The sequence below is a fragment of the Phoenix dactylifera genome, chromosome 15 (assembly GCF_009389715.1).
Source record: "Phoenix dactylifera cultivar Barhee BC4 chromosome 15, palm_55x_up_171113_PBpolish2nd_filt_p, whole genome shotgun sequence".
In the NCBI taxonomy this organism is placed as follows: Eukaryota; Viridiplantae; Streptophyta; class Magnoliopsida; order Arecales; family Arecaceae; genus Phoenix; species Phoenix dactylifera.
This window is the reverse complement of record NC_052406.1, coordinates 7,708,396-7,728,327: the sequence shown is the minus strand read 5'-3', so window position 1 is coordinate 7,728,327 and position 19,932 is coordinate 7,708,396. Positions and strand designations below refer to the sequence as shown.

Below are 19,932 nucleotides of genomic sequence, written 5' to 3'. Positions count from 1 at the left end.
GAGCTCAACTACTAAACTTTAACACAGTTTTGACTCATCCGGAGCCAAGAATGCCTAGCTTGCGTTAAAGTCAGGGTCAAGGTTCTTGAATCTTGTTCATTTAAGTAAATATTATTTTGAAACGTAAATTTTTTGTATCAAGTGCCATAAAGAAAACAAAAGGTTTCATTGAATTATCAATTTTTGAGCAATTAATTATGATAATTAAAGCAATGTGGTCGTGTTTACTTTAAGAGACTAAAATGAATCATTTAGAGGAATACTTATTTCTACAAAAATAAAAATAAAGTATTTTCTGCAAATTCTTCCTTTAAATTTTATTATCTTGCTTTGCCCTTCATCTAGGAGCCGGAGGGTGTATCTTTCATGCGAAAGAAATTTTCACCTTTGTGAACTCACCATTAGATCATCCACGGGTTGCTGTAAATTTTGTGCAGGCAAATGGATAGTAGAGCTCGGTGTGACTTGATCTGTATAGTGGATGATCCAATAGTAGATTTATATGAAGAAAGGTGAAACCCTTTTTTACGCGAAAGATATAACCCCAATTCTTCATCTAGATCTAGAGTACCCATTTTTAGAGGTTATTTAAAAGCATTTTCGTATCTAATGTAGGTTGAAGCCGCCGGCCTTGCCTCAAGGCTTGGCGAAGAGCTCGATTAAACCTATTACGCCCAAACCTTTAGCAATTGCAAGTTGTTGTTAGTTTGGTGGGCAGAGCTGCAGTTTAAATCAGGACTTTTACAGATTTTTTAGCCTGTAAAATTATTTCTGGCTGTAATATAACTTGTAAAATTCAGATGCAGGCAATCCTGCCTAAGATCTTAGAGCCCCAAATTTGTCAAGTGAAAACGGCGATCACGTAAAAATTTGTACTTAAACATCATGCAGGATTCTAAAAGCCTTTAGTGCTTAAAGGAGTGAAGAATGAATAGATGAAGACATTATGGCTCTGGCCACTATTGCTTATGTTCATTCCTTTAAGCACTTAGGGCTCTTGCCACTGCTTCATCTACAATTCTAATTCACAAGGATATTCAGAGGTTCATAACACCAATATTTGTGCAGACTTGCCAATAGTTGTTGTGAGAACCCATGCGGACGTGTGTTTAATCTCATATCGGTTATTCACTGGATAGATTTTGGGTATTTATATAGAATCAAGAAACTCAAATAATATCTTCCGACTAGCTATTTTGGATAAGATCTTGAGTTGTTACAAATGGTATCAAAGCGGACCCGACCCATAACCTATGTGAACTAAAGGACAATGCAGTACATATCCATTGGAGCTGACCACGGGCCGATCGTGGTGTTTGTGATTAGATTTGAACTCTTAGCCTTACGAGGACATCTAATAGAAGAGCTTCATGGTCCAGCAGTGACAGCAAAATTCGAATGTTTGTGAGCATAGCAACTGTGGAGGATGTAGATACCAGAAGAGGGACTTGCACACTAATTCTTTGCACAGTCGACGCAAGGCCTCCGATATATATCTTAAAGCCTCAAAGAAAATTCTTTTTTAACTTCCATCCATATTATGTATCAAGCAGTGACTTTGTGCACCCTATGCCTAACCTAGACTTATCTTTGTTAACAAACCATCCTGCACATTTATAGACATTTCTTTGATTTGATGAACTACCTCAGTTGATCTCACATCGTCAATACTACAAAAACTCTAGTCAACAAACTAAGCTCAGAACTGGAGCCAGGATAAGGATACTGCTCTGATAGAAAATGAAAAATAGAAAGTAAACTCTCTCTCTTTCTCTCTCTCTCTCTCTCTCTCTGATTTAAGGGAAGAGGAAAACCAATTGACCTATTCATTAAGAAGGCGAAAAGGCATCCATCAAAAAGGGGCATGTATTATTAGTCCTGTTGGCTTTCAGTTCTTTTCAATTATGTATTACTGACACATATTTGTTAATTCTGCCGATTCATTCCCTTTATGAAATGAATGATAGGTTTTCCCCATCTTTTGTATCAAAGGAAAAGAAACACATGTTTGTTCATAAATTTTACATCGTATAAACTAGTCAGTCTGCACGGATGAGTTGAAGTCCCTCTTACGTGTGCATTCGGTGTCGGTTCACTTACAAAATCGAACAAATAATAACTAGTTATCTTTGAGTGCATGCCACCATCTAACTAATAGTATTAGGGGGAAAAACTTTGTCCATACAAGTAACTGCTATATAGTTAGTTAATTAACAATCTAAACAAAGGTCCATTATTATCACAGTAATGAACCCTGAGGAACCTATGTGGAGAACAGCATATGGTAAACCTGGTTCTCCTAGATCATGCAAATTACACTCAAACAGGAATAGCATCAATCTCAACATGGAAATAACAAAAATGCAGGCTCCCTATGGATCTTTCTGTCTACAGAAGTTATCATTTTCAGTTTTTTATGACACCACAGCAGCTGATCAGTTGTAATTCTGGACATCTTCAGTACTCTTGCTACCAACTTCAGGTCAACCTGAGAGAAGAAAAGGTCTTGATTGGGTCGGTCCTCCTTTGGCTTTTTGAACTTCTTGACTAGGCAATTGCCAGTTCTCAGAATGTCTTTTAATTTCTTCTCTTTCTGCACCACAGAAAAAAAAGGATGGTTAGAATAGAAAAGGTATTCTATGGCGATCATTGCCATCGATCTATTAGGGACTCTATCAAAGTACTGATTTCTTCTAAACAGAAGGAATCTTAAGATGCTAATGTTGTATACTCTAATGAGATGCATAAGTTCATGTTTATCTTTATTACAAATAGTAAGCATCAAAGCCAGTTAATGGATTCAGTGGAGAATGTCATGATTTTGTGCTATCCCGATTGACAGTTCCAACGAGCTTAAAACCAGAAACAGATACAAAGTTTAATTCTACTATTCTATAGTAATGCAGCATCTCTTAATTGCAAGGAAAATTGTAAGCCTACCTTCTGCAATATTGCTTCAATATCCATCATGACTTCATAGTCCGATGGGTTTTGAAGTTCAACCTGGCTTCCCACTAGCCCCTTTAAGATCGCTGGAGTTTCATCTTTGTCTGCCTTGACAAATTTCCAGAATATTCTAATCGACTCTTCCATGATGTCTTCTAACATTTCACTTGTAATCACATCATTACCATTTCTTTGTTCCTCCATTTTATCCTTCAAAAAATCCTCTGTAACATAACCAGGCTTAGGGCTTTAGATTTGTCAAGTAACTTTTTTTTTTAGCAAGTTAATACCAGAAGATGAATTTGCCAAACTATGCACGAACATATTCTATTTTAAGGAATGAAAAAAGAAGGCAAACAAATTTGTCAGAAACCTAAAATTTCGTGGCAAGCTTGCGCAATCCGAAACATCGATGTCAGCAAAGTAAGATTAATAAGGCATATGACCTGAAAACCTCTATACAAATGCATCTTATAAACTGTTGGCAAGCATGTAATATCGCATTTTGGACATGGATATATTGAAGCACTTACTGCATGCTTTTTCCTTTTGGTAGTTAATAGTACTTTCTTTCGGTTTACCTTCGATGACAGGTACTTGAAGAAGATTTCGAAGAATGCATCTATTCTTAACATAATTTGGTAGCCTCGGCCCTTGGAAGGACTCATCCTCTATAAACCTCTGTACTATCACTTGAAACTGCTGAAATTCTCCAGCCACTTGATTGTATTGATGGCTCCTGTAAGGATCAGATTCTGGTAGTTCCCGAGTCTTTTCATACTGCCAGCGGAGGAACTCCCATGAAAGGCATGTTTGCCCAACATACACTGTTTCCAAGTCATTCCAGAGTTCCTTGATGAACTTCTCTGATGGATCCATGTTGGATTTACGATGACAAGGCCAGAAAACTTGGGAAATAATGGATGTGATCGTAGGAATCGAAGGTTTTTGAGACCCCCATGATTGAAGGGGATCCTTCAGTTGGAGAAAGCCTGTGAACAGATGAGAAAGAGAAGTACATATGTTATTGACCTGCTAAAGTATGTGATTCTTAACAGTATTACTAAATAATTGACATTTCTTTGAAGTCAACATGCTAAGTGAAAAGAGGGTGGAATAAATGAAATACAAACTAAGCACTGAAATTTTGACGAGATGCTGTCAAGAACAAAGGAGATAGATTTGTACCCACCTATTGCATACATCTTTTGATAGTTTAAGATATCGAAATTCCTCATCCTCTCTCTATAGCTCCTGTAAAACTTGGGCAACTCGTCCATCGGATCCTCATGCAAAAACTGCTCATCGATCTTCCATGGCTTCAGATCCTCAACCGTCTTTGGGCTTTCTGATTCTTCTAAAATGGTTGGAAGTCCGATGGCCTTCGCTTTCCTCAGTTCCATTTTTAGCTGTTCTATCAGATCCTGGTGTTCCCAGAGAGACTCTAATTCATCAAAATCCTCATCATTCAGATCCTTCAGATTGTTCTCTTCACTTTTCTTTAGGTCCTTCTCTGGTGGTTTCTTTTCACTTCCAACTTCTGATTTCTGTACTAGTTCATCCATCCCTCTTATGAGCTCCATTGCGTCCTCTTGGTCTGCAAGGTGAATTGGTCTCAAAGGGCTACCAGTAGAACCATCACATCTTGTGTTTGAAGACTCTGAACTGGTTTCCTCAAAATTATGCATCTTTCTTTCATCTAAGCCCTCAAGTATAGTTTCTGGGTTGGCTGAAACATTTGCAGACACGACTTCATCCAAGCTCTTTCTGAAACTGCCAATATTTTTAATTGAACAATGCTCAACATCCCCGGAATCAGTGAATTCTACGTGCAATGCATTCGAACCAGGCCATCTTGTTTCTTTGAACTTTCGGACTTCTCTTGATTCAGCATCTCCTTCATTCAATTCTTTTTTATCTGATTCAGGTATGCTCAGCCCATTCTCTGACCAGACATCATCTGAATGAATGTTCTTAGAATTGATTCTATTCCCAATATATGGGAAACAACCTCTGTAAACTGTTGATCCTGCATCAGAAGATGGAAGCTGGTCTTCTTTCAGCCTGTGAATTTTCAATACTTCTGCTTTATAACTGTGGGTTTTCGTTGAATCTCCTGTAGTATCTGACTTCAGCTTGTAGCCGACAAAATCTCTCTCTGATAATAAACCCTCGCTGCCTGAATCTATGATGAAGTCCTTTACTGAATAACCATCACTGAGACTAAGAGATTCAAAATCTGAGTCAAAGCTAGAGAAATCCTCTGACAACAACCTTGTACCATCCATTACTTCTTTCTCACCCAACGAACTAGTCTTAGAATTGAGAGCCATTTCCTTCTCCAAGAGCTGCTTTTCGATCAATAAGACATCTTCTGACTTACCTAGCTTCCTTATGGCATTTAGACTATCAATACTAACATTTTCCACATAGGGTTCTTGTAAATATTTTGAAAACAGAAAGCCTATTTCTTTCTCACTCAATGAACTAGTCTCAGAATTAGTGGCATTTTCCTTCCCTAGAAGCTTGTTTTCGGTCGATAACACATCTTCCAGCTCACCTTGCTTCTTCAAAAAATTATCAACATCAACAGCTTTGACTGCAGATTGTTGAAAATCTTTTGCTGACGGTAGACTGTTATCTGACCTGTTGTCTAGCGTGTCTTTATCATAAAAATAATTTGTTTTGGAGAAAATATTCGACTCCTCGACATGGAAAGTCTTGACCTCTGGTTCTTGTACAACTTCACTGAAATCTTTATTGGATAAGAAGTGATACTTACTGATGTTCGTGGTTATGGATGATTCTTTTCCCTTAGCAACAGGAATCATGGGTCCTTCTTTTTGAGGAATAGGAACGACAGCTTCACCATTGCTTCCTCTCCGTTCTTCAGAAATTTGGTACTGAAACTTAAAACTGAAACTCGGTGTTTCTTTATCGTGCAAGAATTCATAATCCTTCTCCTCCAACTCAGTGATATTTGGCACCAGCTCTAGACGCCTAGAGTCCTTCATTGCCAAAACTTTGGAATCATCCTTCCGAGAACTATCCTCTATCTTAAATATTCTACACAGAGACAGAGAGAAAGAGAGAGAGAGAAGAACCTATCAGATTCTACACAACATAACAATTCTAAAAGGAAAAGAAATCTAGTCTTCAAATTCAGTTACCTGAAAGCTTGTCTGGCTAAAATGCTAACCAGAAGGATCAGAGAATTGGTGATGAAAAACCAACAGGAACTGATGAGGAGAGCCATTTTTCTGTATATGATATCATTCAATGACTCTTTATTCATGGAACCCGTAAGGATGCCAATAACAGCAACTTTTCTAATACCCATTGCTGCAACCCACCCACCCTGATGCCCTTGTCTCATTTAGAAGCAATCATGGAGTACTTTGAAGCCTTTCTATTTCTTTCATGGAAATTTTGCAGGAGAAATAGACTCGCCACCTGTAAAAACGGGAAAGAGAGCATGAAGCTTGGCACTGAAACATGGTTATAGGAGGTTGAAATCCCACCTAATTAATGAGATATGAGACCGGAGATACTGATGTGAAGTTTAAGGAAGGGAGCGTGGGTGGAAAAGAACTTGAGAACCACTTGGCCTGTGGTAAATGCTTTGGTTGCTTAAAAATCTCTGGACTGTCATTATTTTCTTAACTAATTAGTGGATTTGTCTGTTGGGAAGTCCATTCATTTTCCAGCCAAGTGTTTTGAGGAGAGTGTGATCATAATACCATGTATGAAAAGCCTACGAGGCAAATGGCCCCCAAGGCTAGCTGTGGGGATTGACCAATTTAATTCCCCCTTGTGATCTTCTATCTTCTCCTTTCCTATAAAACCTTAATTTAAAAAAACAAGAGCTGAGTCATCCTCCAATATATGGAATCTTAAATGCAGTTTCCAACCTTTTATCATGTGTGATTGAAAAAGGTAGATACAGTGAACCAACTAGGGCTTCAGATAATGATTTAAATATATCTGATCATCTCTATACCACCACCGAGAATGATTAAGGTATAGTTGTTATGAACTCATTTAATTTGATCAGCGACTCGGAGATTCTAATGATGCACTACAAGAATCTCATTTGCTCTTTTGCTAGCATTTACCATTCTAGGTTCTGTATGAGTTACTGACCTCAACACTAGCTGGTCCATTTAGTTCATTGAAAGCCTTAAATTAATTTCACCTAACAGTTTTGATATGCCACATAAGATCAACTGTTCACATAAACAATTCTCAGTGTTGTACAAGCTGAGAACCTTCCAACTTGTCTATAGGTATGAGTTGGTTGGCATATTCCATGCTGGCGTTGGAGACAAAAATATGGTGACAGTCAATAGTCTTCAAGAAATTACTTCAACTGTCATTTTTGCTGCAGCCTAATGTGAAATTCCAATTCATTTCATATTAATATGACCGCGTCGAGAAACTAAAATGGTTGATGTTGTAAGCAAATAAAAGATTAAGCATGATATTGAAAGGATGGTTTCTCGACGCCTTCTTCCTATGCACTCTCTCACACGAAACACCCAATCACTCAATTGATGTTATATTTGATCCATGTTTAGCATTAGCACACCTAATTCTAACTAGGCCATGGAAAAAAAGAGCTTTCTCATAGTCTGAATACAATGAAGAAGTTAACAATGAAGGATGCTGAGAATCTGCATCAAGTTGTGGAGATTAGTTTTTCAATGATACACATAATTCGAACATGTCACCTACCTGAAATTTCAATGCAGAAGACGGGCAGTTTGGAATTTTCTGTGGAAGAAAATGGCGTAGTAAAAAGCTTTTAAGAAACAGCTTATTGAGGAAACCTGCGGACAGAATCCATGTGAAACATTTTTCTTGCATCACATCCACAAAATTTAAACCTTTGGTTTCAAGCCTGTGCACTTTTCATGGGCGCTATTTGTCGTTCTTTCTTCTTATCCACCGCGCATAGCCCCTGGTACAATCTCAACATGCTTTGGAATTCCACCCGTGGTCTTTAGTTGTCTCTACTCCCTTTGAGCCCAAGAGCATAGAATGTGAACACAATGTCCTGCAGGGATAACGATTCGTTAAGCCTGCAAATGGGTCGACCCAATTTGTGGCCCGATCCGATCCAACCAATTTAGATCCAACTCGACTCATTTTGGAGGATGCATAGGGCCGGGCTGGGTCTTAAAATTAGACCCGTTTCATTTTTCGGATCGAAGCCGGGTTTACTAAATTCAAACTCGACCTGTCTTGATATCTTTAAAATTTGAGTAGTTTTGGATTTTCAATCCTGCGACTCATTCTGACTCGATCCAATCTGATTCGACCCAAATCTGTAAAATTTTTAGGCCCACGGACTGTGGCAGGGAGTGCAAAGAAGTTATGAAGCTATGTATTGGTTGATCCGAACCAGACTCGAACTTTTTAGTTGGGTTCGGATTATATATGGACTTGATCCAACCCAAATAATCCGTTGGATCAAAAATTATAGCAACGAATTCGATATGACCCAATTTTCTATTGTGTTGAATTTAGTATTAAAATTAATGTTCGAATAAAAATCGAATTGAATCGGATCACTCATGACCTGATCGGAGCGTACCCTTAGGCTCCTGAAAAGACCACCGGCGGTGTCCAAAGTCTGAACTATTGCAAGCCGGAATACTGGGGACCAGCATGTAACTTCCCACATCCAATAGTGTCGGTGATGATTGCGACTATCAGTGTTTGTACGATAATCTAACCTCACCATGAATTGCACAACAGTGGAAGAATCTGAACAACAATAATATGGGAAGAATTTTTTTAACATAAATTTTTAAAGAGACAAGGATGGAAGGAAGCCTGTCCAAACTTTGGGTGAGGACGGAACTCGAATCTAGGCCCCACCAATAATTTTACTAGATGAACCATTTGGCACTATCATATTTTTTTTTATCTTTTTTTTTTTGTTTTTTCTCTAACTGCTGAGGTGTTCTTCCCCAACCAAAAGCCAACACCGTGTTAAAATTTGAACAAATTATAGCTCAAATCAAGTCATGGTACAAGATGATTCTTAAGGACACTTAGATCTTTTCCCCGTCCACAGAACACTACAAGCATCTGAACATCCACAAAGTTGATCCCATGCTCTTACAGAGGGAGTCTCAGAAGGTTTCTGAGGTTGAAATCGCTCGGCTTCAAGAAAGGTTGGCGGAGGCGATTGTGTTTTCGGATGAGGAGTATAATATTGCTTGTGAGGTCGGTCTATCTCCTTGATAGGTAGGTTCTTGAGGCGAGGTTTTTCTCTTGATTTTATCTCCTTGCAGTCTGTGTTACCTGCCAAGCCAATCTATTTTCTCCTTCGGATTATTGATAGTCTCCAGAAGTTGTTTGAATCTTTCCACTGGGTATATGAGATTGGTCAGATTGGTATTCATAGGAGGCGGCGGTTTGCAATACTAAACGGCTTGGTGGACTCGGCATTCAGGATTTGAGGCGTAGGCATATGGCTTTATTAGGTTGGCTCGCTGCCATGGTGGTTTTGGAGCCTGAATCTTTATGGGCTACTGTGATTGCTTCGAAATATAGGTTTTCATCAAAAAAAAATTTATATAAAGGGGAGGCAAAAAGGGCCATCCGGCTATTATTGAAGATCAATTGCATTTACAACAGAGATGAGAGGCAGAGATGAGTTACATTGTCAAGAGAAAAAAGAAACAGATGCGAGAAAAAAAATCTAAATGGATCGAAACCAAGTGTCTGATAATCAGGATAGGGAACGTTGATGCTCGTAAGAAGAAATAGCCCAACCCTAAGAAGCTAAATGGTTGTCATCAATTTGGAAAGATATAGTTGCTCAATTCAGCTTCGGTCAGATTTACTTTTCAGTGGCTGATCGGTGATGGCAGCTCAGTGATGATTGGGTATCAAATATATCCTTTAGAAATAGCCCAACTCTGCTGAATATCTCTGTTCCACTGGATGGAGTTGAGGTTTCTCATGTTATAACTAATGGTCAGTGTGATGAGCAACTTCTTGATGAAACTTTTGCCTCTGAGCTGGTTAAGGATATAAAATCGATCAACTTACCTGATCAGCCCAGTCCCGGCATCAAGATTTGGTACCCAACAGGTTCCTCCTTAATCAAAGCTAGTCATGTTTATAGTTACATGTTTCGCTTTGAAGAAGGTCAGGAATCTGTTAATTTCTTGACTAGCTGGAAAATAAAAGCAGTGCCTATGGTAATTTTGTCTTGGTGAAGAGTGACATGGAAAAAGATTATCGTGTGAGATGTCGCTTCTTATTAGGGACCAATTGAGTCAAGATCACATTGGCTATGACAAGTGTGGCAAAGCTGAGGATGTTGATCATATCTTAACCGGCTGACTGTTTGCTAAGGAATCATGAAGAATCTCGTCATTTCGATCCAGGTAGATCGGTGTGATTGGCTCCTTCGGACTTGGAGGAATAGCCAAATCTTCGAGCATAAGGATTCTTACTCGAATATTCTGGTAGATCACTCCATTAGACTAGCTATCAAGTTCTATGCATCTTCATCAGAGGCTCGAAGCAGTCGATGGCACTGAGGCATTCGAAGCTCTCATAGCTTCCATCCTGTTAGGTCATATAAAAGTAAGTTGGATAGTACCAATTAAGATCAATTTTGATGAATGTACTATAATTATAACTTATACCACGTGCACTACGTCAAATGAGAATGCTTATTGAATGAGCAATTCAATAACAGATTTCGGATCTAATCAATATTGATATACTGAGTATTACAAAGTATTCCGGCAATCCCCACGATCCGTGGTGCACCATACCAATCCCATTATAAAAAGTTCTACTCTATTGATGAAAATTTTTCGGAAGAAGTCCGTCTATCAACATGTCGAAATGGAATTGATGTGGTGCGCTACTGATGTGGTGCACGTGGTGTATGATATAATGTCTCCCGATACTGGGCTTGGTGACCTATAAACAAGCTATTTGGTTATGACCACGGATCATGATAATTCTATTTCTTCCATGAGACACTAATAACTATAACTTAGAAAAATAATTTTCTTTTTTCTTTCTTAGAAATACAATTGGGATACAGTTGTTGGGATTCCAAACTTTCTACCTTTTTCAATTGGAGTGGAATGCCATAAGGTTGGTTGAGCAAATACATTTTGTGACGATGATTCAGTACTTTCTACTATTTTCTCATCTGGAAATATCAGCATGAGAGACAAATTATTATTGGATCATACTGACCAAGTTATCATGTTCAAAATTTAGATGGTACTTTTATGTGAGAAACGGCCACTCGAGCTTCCTGTGCCCTCAAGTTGAGCTCATTCTTCCGAACAAAATAGTTAAGCTTTCCCATGTGATTCCTGTCTCATTTGTTGGTGTGGGACATAAGTTAGGTCGGTCCCTTCAAAATTTAGAACCAGGCAGTTATCATGTTACAATTTTGATTGGGTAGAGCAAGGACAAGATCAATCAATTTTTGGGCCAAAGCCTACCTGAGCCTGGTCCAGTCAAATGGACCCAAACCTGGTCTATGCAATAATGCCGTGTCGAGTTAGGTCAAGCTTGGAATTGGGACCAAGCCTTATAGTAATTGTTAGCCAGGGACCAACATAGTGGTTTGATTTGAGAGCAGACGGTCGGAGGGACTAAGAGCCAATTAGACCTGAGCTGATGTGGGTCCGGAATCAATTGACTAATTGGTCTAGTAGCATAGACTAATTCCAGCTTGGCTGAAACAGTCCAAGTCTTGCGTGAGCGTGGAGCCACGAGCAGTTGTGCTGTACCAACCGATTTGGAAACATTGAATAAAGAAGCACAAAGGATAAATCCATCCCTCTTTTTTTTTTTTTTTTTTTTCTGTGCGAAAATGGAGCTAGCTAGAAGTTTCCTCCCATATAATATTATTAAGAAGTGGTAAATTTATACATGGGAAGAGATGCATAAAAATGTACAAGAGTAAGAGTAAGAGGGAAGAAAGAAGCAAGAGATACAAAATTTATAATAGAAAAGTAAGATTTCTTCACGGTTGCTGATGATCCTCTTCTGTTTCACTGAGCATATGCACTCCCGACTATGAAAAATATGTAGTGCCTGAGAAAAAATCTCTCATTTCGCTGTTTTTAAATCTCTCAGCAAACAGCTACAAGAAGTTGATCCCTTATATTTTTCTCCAACAATTTTTTGTCTCTAGCTCTCCAATTGGTCTATAAATTATGAAAATTTGTAGACTGGCTCTTTAATTACTACAGTTTGACAGTGAACCAAATGCTTTTAGAGAATGAGCGCCTTATAGATAAGTGATTAACATTCCATACTCACTTTTTTAGTTATACTTCAGGTCTTGGCACAGGAGGTGGGGGGAAAGAGAGGCCCATCTCCAACCTCCTCAAGTCAAAAATTCATACCTGGCAGTCTTATTTAGTTATGGAAGAAAAATCCTTTTATCCTTCTTCAAGTCTACTACAATCAATCACATGTTTTCTTCTCTCTTTTTTTCAGAAAATAAATATGATCTTCATAAGTAAGTTTAGATTCAATAGCAGGAATAGCTCCTTCATCTAATATCCTAAAGCTCTCTATTTTTGCCCAAAGTGGGATTTGATCATAGCTCTTTCAGCAGCAGGAGACTTTAGAGGTGAGCTAGTTTTAGATAAACAAAAGGAATTACTCTTCACCCTAATATTACCGAACCCCAGTTTTTCTGATAAGTGGGATTTGATCATGGATCTCTTGCACAACTAATAAGAGACTTGACTAATGAATTATGTTAATTACTGTGATCTTTTCCCTTTCTCCATATCAAAATTTGAAGATTGAGTTGTAAAAGAGTTCCTACTGGCCATGCCTTCGAGAGTCATCCAAAAAATTCTTCACCCATCTAAAGTGCCTCGTCGAGATCCTGATAAATAACAATTCTTAGTTTCCCTTATCAAGAGTTTCCTATTAAGGACTTTGTCTTCATGGTCCATAGATTTGCATCATATGAACTTACAGAAATCGATACCTATGAGGCTATGATTTTTTGGACCAATTTAAAGGGATAAATCCAATACTGGCACATTCTATCGAACTCTTTTAGCTTTCTTCGAGTTATCACAAGTGCTTTTATATTCTGAAGTTGGTAAAGTCTTTTTTTATTGAGTTTGTGGATGTCAACCGGAGAACCTGGTAAAGCTGTTACCAATGGAATGAGCTTCATCTCACTTGTACTACTTTAAAGTTTACTATTTCAATAAATTGGGTTGGAAAAAAAAACAGCACTTCTCTCATTATTAAAAAAAAAGAACTCACCCTCATCGAAACCCTTGTTTATAAGTAGCCCTTACTCGGATATTAAGCAAGCTAACTCTAGCTCGGTGGTTTTCTTTTTAATAAAACACACAAATCATACAATCTAGTACATCTAAAAATATCAAAAAATAAAATATTATAAAAAAAGAATAGCGTTATAGCTGGTCTACAAAATGCTATTAGAATGCCGTGCCACATAAGATGCGACCTAATTATTTACACTGTTTACCTTCCGGTATACATGCATGATATAGATGGAGGCACAATTTCTTGTTAGTCCGCGGATGTTCTACAATAAAAGATGTCCATCACCTGCATTAGGTTGGCTCAGAATCCATCCAATATACATGAATCCAATTAGACTCTTTAAAAAACGAACTGGGTCTTTTCCTTTCCTCCTTATGAGAGGGTGACACCCCTATTTCACAGGCCTAGCCCATATTTATATTTTGATGCTTCAGGGCGTACTCACAATTCATAGTGAGATGCCGATTTACTGAAAAGAAAAGGAAAAGAGAGGAATGAACTAAGCCTGAATCAGCTTACTAAATTTCAAGTGGGATGGGGCTACATTTGAACAGGAGAAAAAAAATCGGATATTGCAACTGGAGGATGAAGATTATTTTCTTAATAAGAAACATTTTACAACGAATTTTATATCCCAATTCTAGGATCTCAAAGGCACCAATCCATCCATCTCTCTTTCTGTCTTTAGAAACTCTGTCGCATGGGAAATTATCACGAGTTAGAATAAATAGGCCCTATATTTCTTTATTCGACAATACAAGTAAATCCATCTCCACGTAAATCACTGATCGGAATTTTTAGACCGTCGATACCATCCATCATCGAACAAATTTAAGGGTCAGGATCATCCAAACGAGGTCAAGCCAAGTTGCGCTTGCCCACGTCCAATATTTTTCTGGTCTCCCACGAAGCCCGAAGTTAGAAGCATAGAAAAATAAAGGGGAGGAAAATAGAAGTCATACTGCCGGGACGGAAGTGAGCCACATTTCCTCTCTCTCTCTCTCTTCCTCGCTTCTCTTCCGATCCAAACCCTACCCCTTGAATTCTCCTCCCGCCATGGCGACTTCCGCTGCTCTCTTCCTCTCTCCCGCCCCTGCGTGCTTCTCTCGTGCGTCCCATCTCTCTCGTTCTCGTCTCCTCTCTCTTCGGGTCGCGAAGCAGATTCGAATCCGGTGCGTCTCTTCTTCACTCGATTCTTCCAACGCTTCCGCCGTTGTAGAAAAGAGCTCTTCTTCGTTGAAGGTAATCAATGCCCGATGACCCGCGTTTCTTTCCTTAATTTTAATGTAAGCATGTAGAATTACTTGATGAAAGTCCTAAAATCGAAGTTTGAATCGATAGAAGGTTTGTAAGATTTTGTGAAAGAAGCGGTTTTATTGAATCCACAGGTCCGTTGGTGTTAATTAAGTTTCTAAATTTTCGAGATTCAGTGTTTGGAATGCCAGTTTTATATGATTTGTATGATCTGGTATTCTGTTAAGCTGCTTCTATTGAAAAAAAATTGATCTTTTGCTGTGGAAAGAGCGGCTGGATTAGCTATGGGAGTCCTTTTTTGTATAGTGGAGAACTGTGCTAGCTCTTCATTCTAGCAGGATAAATACCTTTGATGGCTAGATATTTCAAATTGGATGATTCGTCTATAATAGAGTGCCAACGTTGTTTGATTCTCGATTCGGAGAAGATGCCTGTTACTTTTAAATAGCTTCTGCAGTCCAAGATGGAGTTGGTAGCCAAGTATAATTGTATAACATAATAAAAAAATAGCTAAAGCTCTGTAGGAGCCATTGAGCTGGTAGTCAATTATAACATGGTTTGGTCAGTGTAACTTTTCACTTGTCAGTTCCTTTGCTTAATTCTTGGATTTTCTGCATTCATGTCCTATTGGTTTTTTATTGACGCTTTAGTTAATTGTATAAGCAATGGGAAGTTAGACTGCATATTGCACATGTTTAGAAATCAGTTAGTTTGAGGATATATTGGTTACATAGGCATTATATTTTCTTTCTTTTTGTGGGCCTCTATATCAGCACGTGCATGAATGGAAACACTTGATGTACTAATTAGGTCAATTTTTCATAATTCCAGTATGTTGCTAATGAGGTGTGAATATAGTTTGAATTTTGTAATTTCTAGATGCTGGTAGAAGTGAAACTCCAATAATCATTCTTGATGAAGTGCTTATGTGCCATAACTACCAATGTATTGCTTTTGTTGCTACTTTTATTGTTGTAAACTGGGTCAAGATATCTTTCTGCTTTCTTCTAATCATACGCTTTCTTGTTGCTTTTAGGCTGATAAATGGCAATGGAAGTTTGATGGCAATTCTGTCAATGTCTACTATGAGGAACATGAGGGGGGGAGTGCTGCCAGTGCCAAGAATATTCTAATGATACCCACGATCTCGGATGTTAGCACTGTTGAGGAATGGAGAGCAGTTGCTAAGGATATTGTTGCACGGGTAGAAGTCCAATGCCATGCTACCATAGTTGATTGGCCTGGTTTGGGCTATTCAGACAGGCCCTCGCTTAATTATAATGCTGACATCATGGAGGATTTCTTGGTTCAATTTATGAATGCCCCAGATAGCCCGTTGACAAATTCAGGTATCAATTTCTTTATTGCACTATATTTGCAGCTATGTTGATTGGACGATCCCTTGTACCAAATATTTCAATGTTTTATTCAGAAAAGCTTGAAATACAACTTCTAAACAATTTTCATGTAGAATGGTTTTCAATGATCATACGTTAGAACACTCTAGAGGCACGTCTTGGTTTCATTCACCCTGCTTCACTCTACTAGAGCCATCCATATCAGTCTTTCAGGAATATTTATGATTAAATTAATTGATAATCATCCACAAATGTCCCCATATATGTTTCACTTCTTACACTCCATTTTGGGTTGACTAGTTTTAAACCTTTATCTTCAATATTTGCATCCAAACTATCCTAGTTAAGACTTAATATTTTGTCTCATCTACCTATTGTCATTGACAAATAACTTCAACCCACGAATTTTTAAAACATTAATGTGTGTCGACTAAAAGAAAGAAAAGGGTAAGGCGAAGAGCTTAACAGCCTTCTAGTGTAGAACTATTACCATACTAAACTCCTTGGTTCCCCTTATAAATAATCTGTAAACTTCTAGGGGCTTTATGAATGCCCTTTGACTCTGTAATGTCCATGGACCAAGCCCAAGAAGATGCCCATTCTCATTTTTCTTGTCATTAGTGTACTTTAATGAGTAGTTGGGTCTATGGGTATTTGTAAAAGTATCCCTCGGAAACTTGAGATGTTACTAATAAGTTGGGTACATTGTGAAGTGTCCCTTAGAAATTTGGGATGGCTACTTGGTAATTGTCAACCCTATGTCTCTTATGCCTAGGGGGTCATCCTTCACTAGCAGTTTTTTCTTTTTGAAAACTCCGTCTATTCTAGTGTGGATGACAGGCAAGCCGGGATCCTCTGTGGTGCATGTTTTACACTATAGAGATGGATGGCTGTCAACCATCACATTATCCATTGTGTTTGGCAATGGCAATATGATGGGTGACAACGGACCATTTTGATATGGATGAGCACATCCAACTATGCATGGGCCTTTGCGGTGCAAAACACACACCGCAGAGGATCCGAACTCATGGCAGGCAGGCCTATATTTCTTGGTTTTTAATGATTTGCATCAAACTCAAACTTTTCCCTTCTTGAATGCACACCTAGAAGCACAAAATGACAGGTAGATATCGATTAGTAGCATACTTGATCTAATGGGTGATTTTCTCTCCTATTACAGATTCCATACTACCTCCCATGAACTGCCTATCATCAATGTATGTATGTAACCAGTCTATTTTGACTTGAATCTAGTTTTATCTTAAGAAGAAGATTTTCTTGTTTCTTGCTCTTACCTTTCATGGTGGATTCCATAAGCTAGTGAGTGCCTTTCTTAATTATACTTGTGTCACTTTCTTGTGTTTTGTTCCTTGCATCCTGGTGTCAGCATTGGTATATGCTGAATTCATGCGATATCTCTGACATGGACAGGACATGCCTGGGAGAGAAAGAAGAGGACCTTGGGGAGTCTGCTGATCCCCGTATGTCAAAAATCAAAGATTTTGAGTCACCCTTTAGATGTATTTAATGATTCTAGAATATGTATGTCTCTTATATTTGAAACACCAGGGAAAACAAATTTGTCAAAACCAATTATTCTAGATATTGCTGATCTGCCAAGTGCATCCAATATGATGTTTGTCATTCATTATCCATTCCTTTATACCAGCTGCTTCTATTGGTGTTGCTGAATGCATTGTTCTATCTTCAAGTGGTTATTTTCTGTTATTCACTTTAGCTTTCTAATTTTTGTTTTCTCACCTGTTACTTTGAAAAGATGCCGAGTTGGTAATTTTTGGTGGAGGACATGCAGCAACTATAGCACTTCGTGCAGCTGGGAAGGGTCTAATCAAGGCATCAGCTATTGCAGCCGTTGCACCTACTTGGGCTGGTCCCCTACCTATTGTCTTTGGTCGAACTGCTCCCATGGAATCGAGGTACATGCTTGTACCCATTCCTTTTCTTGCATTTTCTTTTAAAAATGAATATCCTGTATCAAACTCTATGTGTCCGCCTTCAAATTTCAATTTTACCCATTTATCATTGCTTGGATCTCTGAACTCAAAACTGATTCAGTTGATCTAAGCCAACTTTCAAATTTCTTCAGGGGCTCATGTTGGAGCACTTAAAAGATTAGAATTTTTTTTTTTTGATCTCTGCTGGGGTGTGTGTGTTTGTGGGAGGTTGCATCAGCACTGGTGGCTAGTCTGCTATGTGCATGAAAGTGCCGTGCATGTCACATCCTTTTACCTTGTCTGCTTTATGTTTTTGTCATGTAAAAGGGCAAAAAAGGTTTCTTTTGGGAAAAAAAGAAAGAAAGGGTATGTTGCTATTAGCTAGGTTTGAGATCCTGACATATAATTTGTGCCATATGTATAGATGCACATCCTTAAAACTAACCTTCTTCCTTCCTTGATTGTAGCATTTTTAGGGGTTGCACTTTGATTGCAAAAGCACAAACTGTAACACCGAGTAGGTATGCTTGTCCATCCACCGAAGAGTCTTCAATGTAATATGTCAAACACTTTTCTTGTCCATAGTCTAGGACCAGATAAATAAGGGTCTTTGCTAATTAGAAACCTGGTCTTCATTTTGGAACTTCCCAGAACTTGATGAATCATAACATCGAACCATAAGATCTATAAAGATAAAGGCTTGTCTTTAGGGTTGGGTATGAGTGCTGCTGGTTATACCCTATTATGGACCATAAGCATAAATAAAATTATTTTAAGCATTTAAGTTTCAGTTCATGTTCTACAGAAACATAGTTGTGAGAGGTCTAGGGTTAGATCCGTAGTGGTGGAATCACCACCATAGTCTCAAAATATTTGAGAGACCACATCTTATGATCCAAAAATAATTTGGACCTCACTGTTTCTATCCTTTACATTTGGCATCAGTGCTTGAACCCGAACTCTTTACAGGTCATATGAAGCCAACTTATGTGCCATACTGAAAGGGTCACCTCTCATGTAAAAGAGAATTTCTTCATAGGATTAAAGTGAGGGCTTGCTTCAGAAAACCAAAGTTAAATTTACCAGAGCAGCCTATGGACTATGGAGCAATATTGTTTGTCATGGTTTTGAGCATCTGCAACCTAGATTTACAAGCTTTCATTGCAAATATTCTTCTAGCATACTGTTTTGGTTCCCATTTTCATTTGGTTGCAGGGATTGATTTACTTTGTGAACTATTTGATGGTATTATACATTCATAACCAAATCCTTTCACAGGTATGGGTTCTTGAGGGGAACCCTAAGAGCGCCAGCAGTTGGTTGGATGATGTATAATGTGCTCGTAAGCAACGAAAAGGCCATCGAATCGCAATATAAGTCCCATGTATATGCAGATACTGACAATGTGACCCCCAGCATCGTTCAGAGCAGATATGCACTGACAAAACAGAAAGGTGCTCGATATGTGCCCGCGGCTTTCCTGACTGGGCTTCTTGACCCTGTTACATCTCGGGAGGAGTTCCTCAAGCTTTTTGGTGAGCTGGATGGGAAGATGCCAATTCTAGTTGTATCAACTGCAAACGCTCCCAAGAGGTCCAAGGCTGAGATGGATGCTCTCAGAGGGGCCAAAGGTGTTACCAAGTTTGTGGAGGTACCAGGCGCCCTCCTCCCACAGGAGGAGTATCCTTTCACCGTTGCAGAAGAGCTGTACAAGTTTTTGCAGGAGAGTTTTGCATAAAAAGCCGAATGAAGATGCCGATTTTGAACTATAAATAACAATCCAATTTGTATTTGAAATTTTATATTTCTTACTTGAATAAATTCATAAATTACAAGTTAAGCTCAGAATTGGAAGATCTCGAAGTTTTGAATTTTACGACCTTTTGCATTAAAAATGGTCTCTGTTATACTTTTATTTCACTTCGGTCCTCTGGTTGATATTTGGTTAAGGTCGCATGTCAAAATCCACTTGAAAAGCTACCAACTGGATTTTTCTAGAACCTGAAGTACTAAAAATTGTCTTTCTCAAAAAAAAAGAAAAAGAAGAGAGATAATAGTTGCAAGACCTCTGATACAATTACTTATACCAACTGCTCTAT

The 19,932-nt window shown here is 38.5% G+C and overlaps 2 protein-coding genes across 6 annotated transcripts; one reads left to right on the top strand and one right to left on the bottom strand.

The window, feature by feature from the left end:
* Positions 1-2,160: 2,160 nt before the first annotated feature.
* Positions 2,161-6,791, bottom strand: LOC103716422. 3 transcript variants are annotated; one of them, XM_039134311.1, is made up of 6 exons: positions 6,468-6,650; positions 6,117-6,399; positions 4,139-6,012; positions 3,480-3,938; positions 2,941-3,170; positions 2,161-2,593 (listed from the first exon to the last, which is right to left on the bottom strand). In XM_039134311.1, the coding sequence occupies exons 2-6, from the start codon at positions 6,320-6,322 to the stop codon at positions 2,342-2,344; spliced, it is 3,021 nt and encodes a 1,006-aa protein (XP_038990239.1). In that variant the 5' UTR covers positions 6,323-6,399; positions 6,468-6,650; the 3' UTR covers positions 2,161-2,341. The 3 variants fall into 3 exon arrangements, with proteins under 3 accessions (XP_038990239.1, XP_017700522.2, XP_008802627.3); XM_017845033.3 differs by having other exon boundaries at positions 6,117-6,791; XM_008804405.4 differs by having other exon boundaries at positions 3,528-3,938; positions 6,117-6,704.
* Positions 6,792-14,188: 7,397 nt separating this feature from the next.
* On the top strand, positions 14,189-19,709 carry LOC103716409. 3 transcript variants are annotated; one of them, XM_008804390.4, is made up of 6 exons: positions 14,189-14,505; positions 15,554-15,866; positions 17,059-17,095; positions 17,310-17,359; positions 17,656-17,815; positions 19,112-19,709. In XM_008804390.4, exons 1-6 carry the CDS (start codon positions 14,320-14,322, stop codon positions 19,569-19,571), a joined length of 1,206 nt encoding a protein of 401 aa, XP_008802612.2. In that variant the 5' UTR covers positions 14,189-14,319; the 3' UTR covers positions 19,572-19,709. The 3 variants fall into 3 exon arrangements, with proteins under 3 accessions (XP_008802612.2, XP_017700518.2, XP_008802613.2); XM_017845029.3 differs by having other exon boundaries at positions 17,059-17,099; positions 17,266-17,359; XM_008804391.4 differs by lacking the exons at positions 17,059-17,095; positions 17,310-17,359 and having other exon boundaries at positions 14,190-14,505.
* The last annotated feature ends 223 nt before the right edge of the window (positions 19,710-19,932 follow it).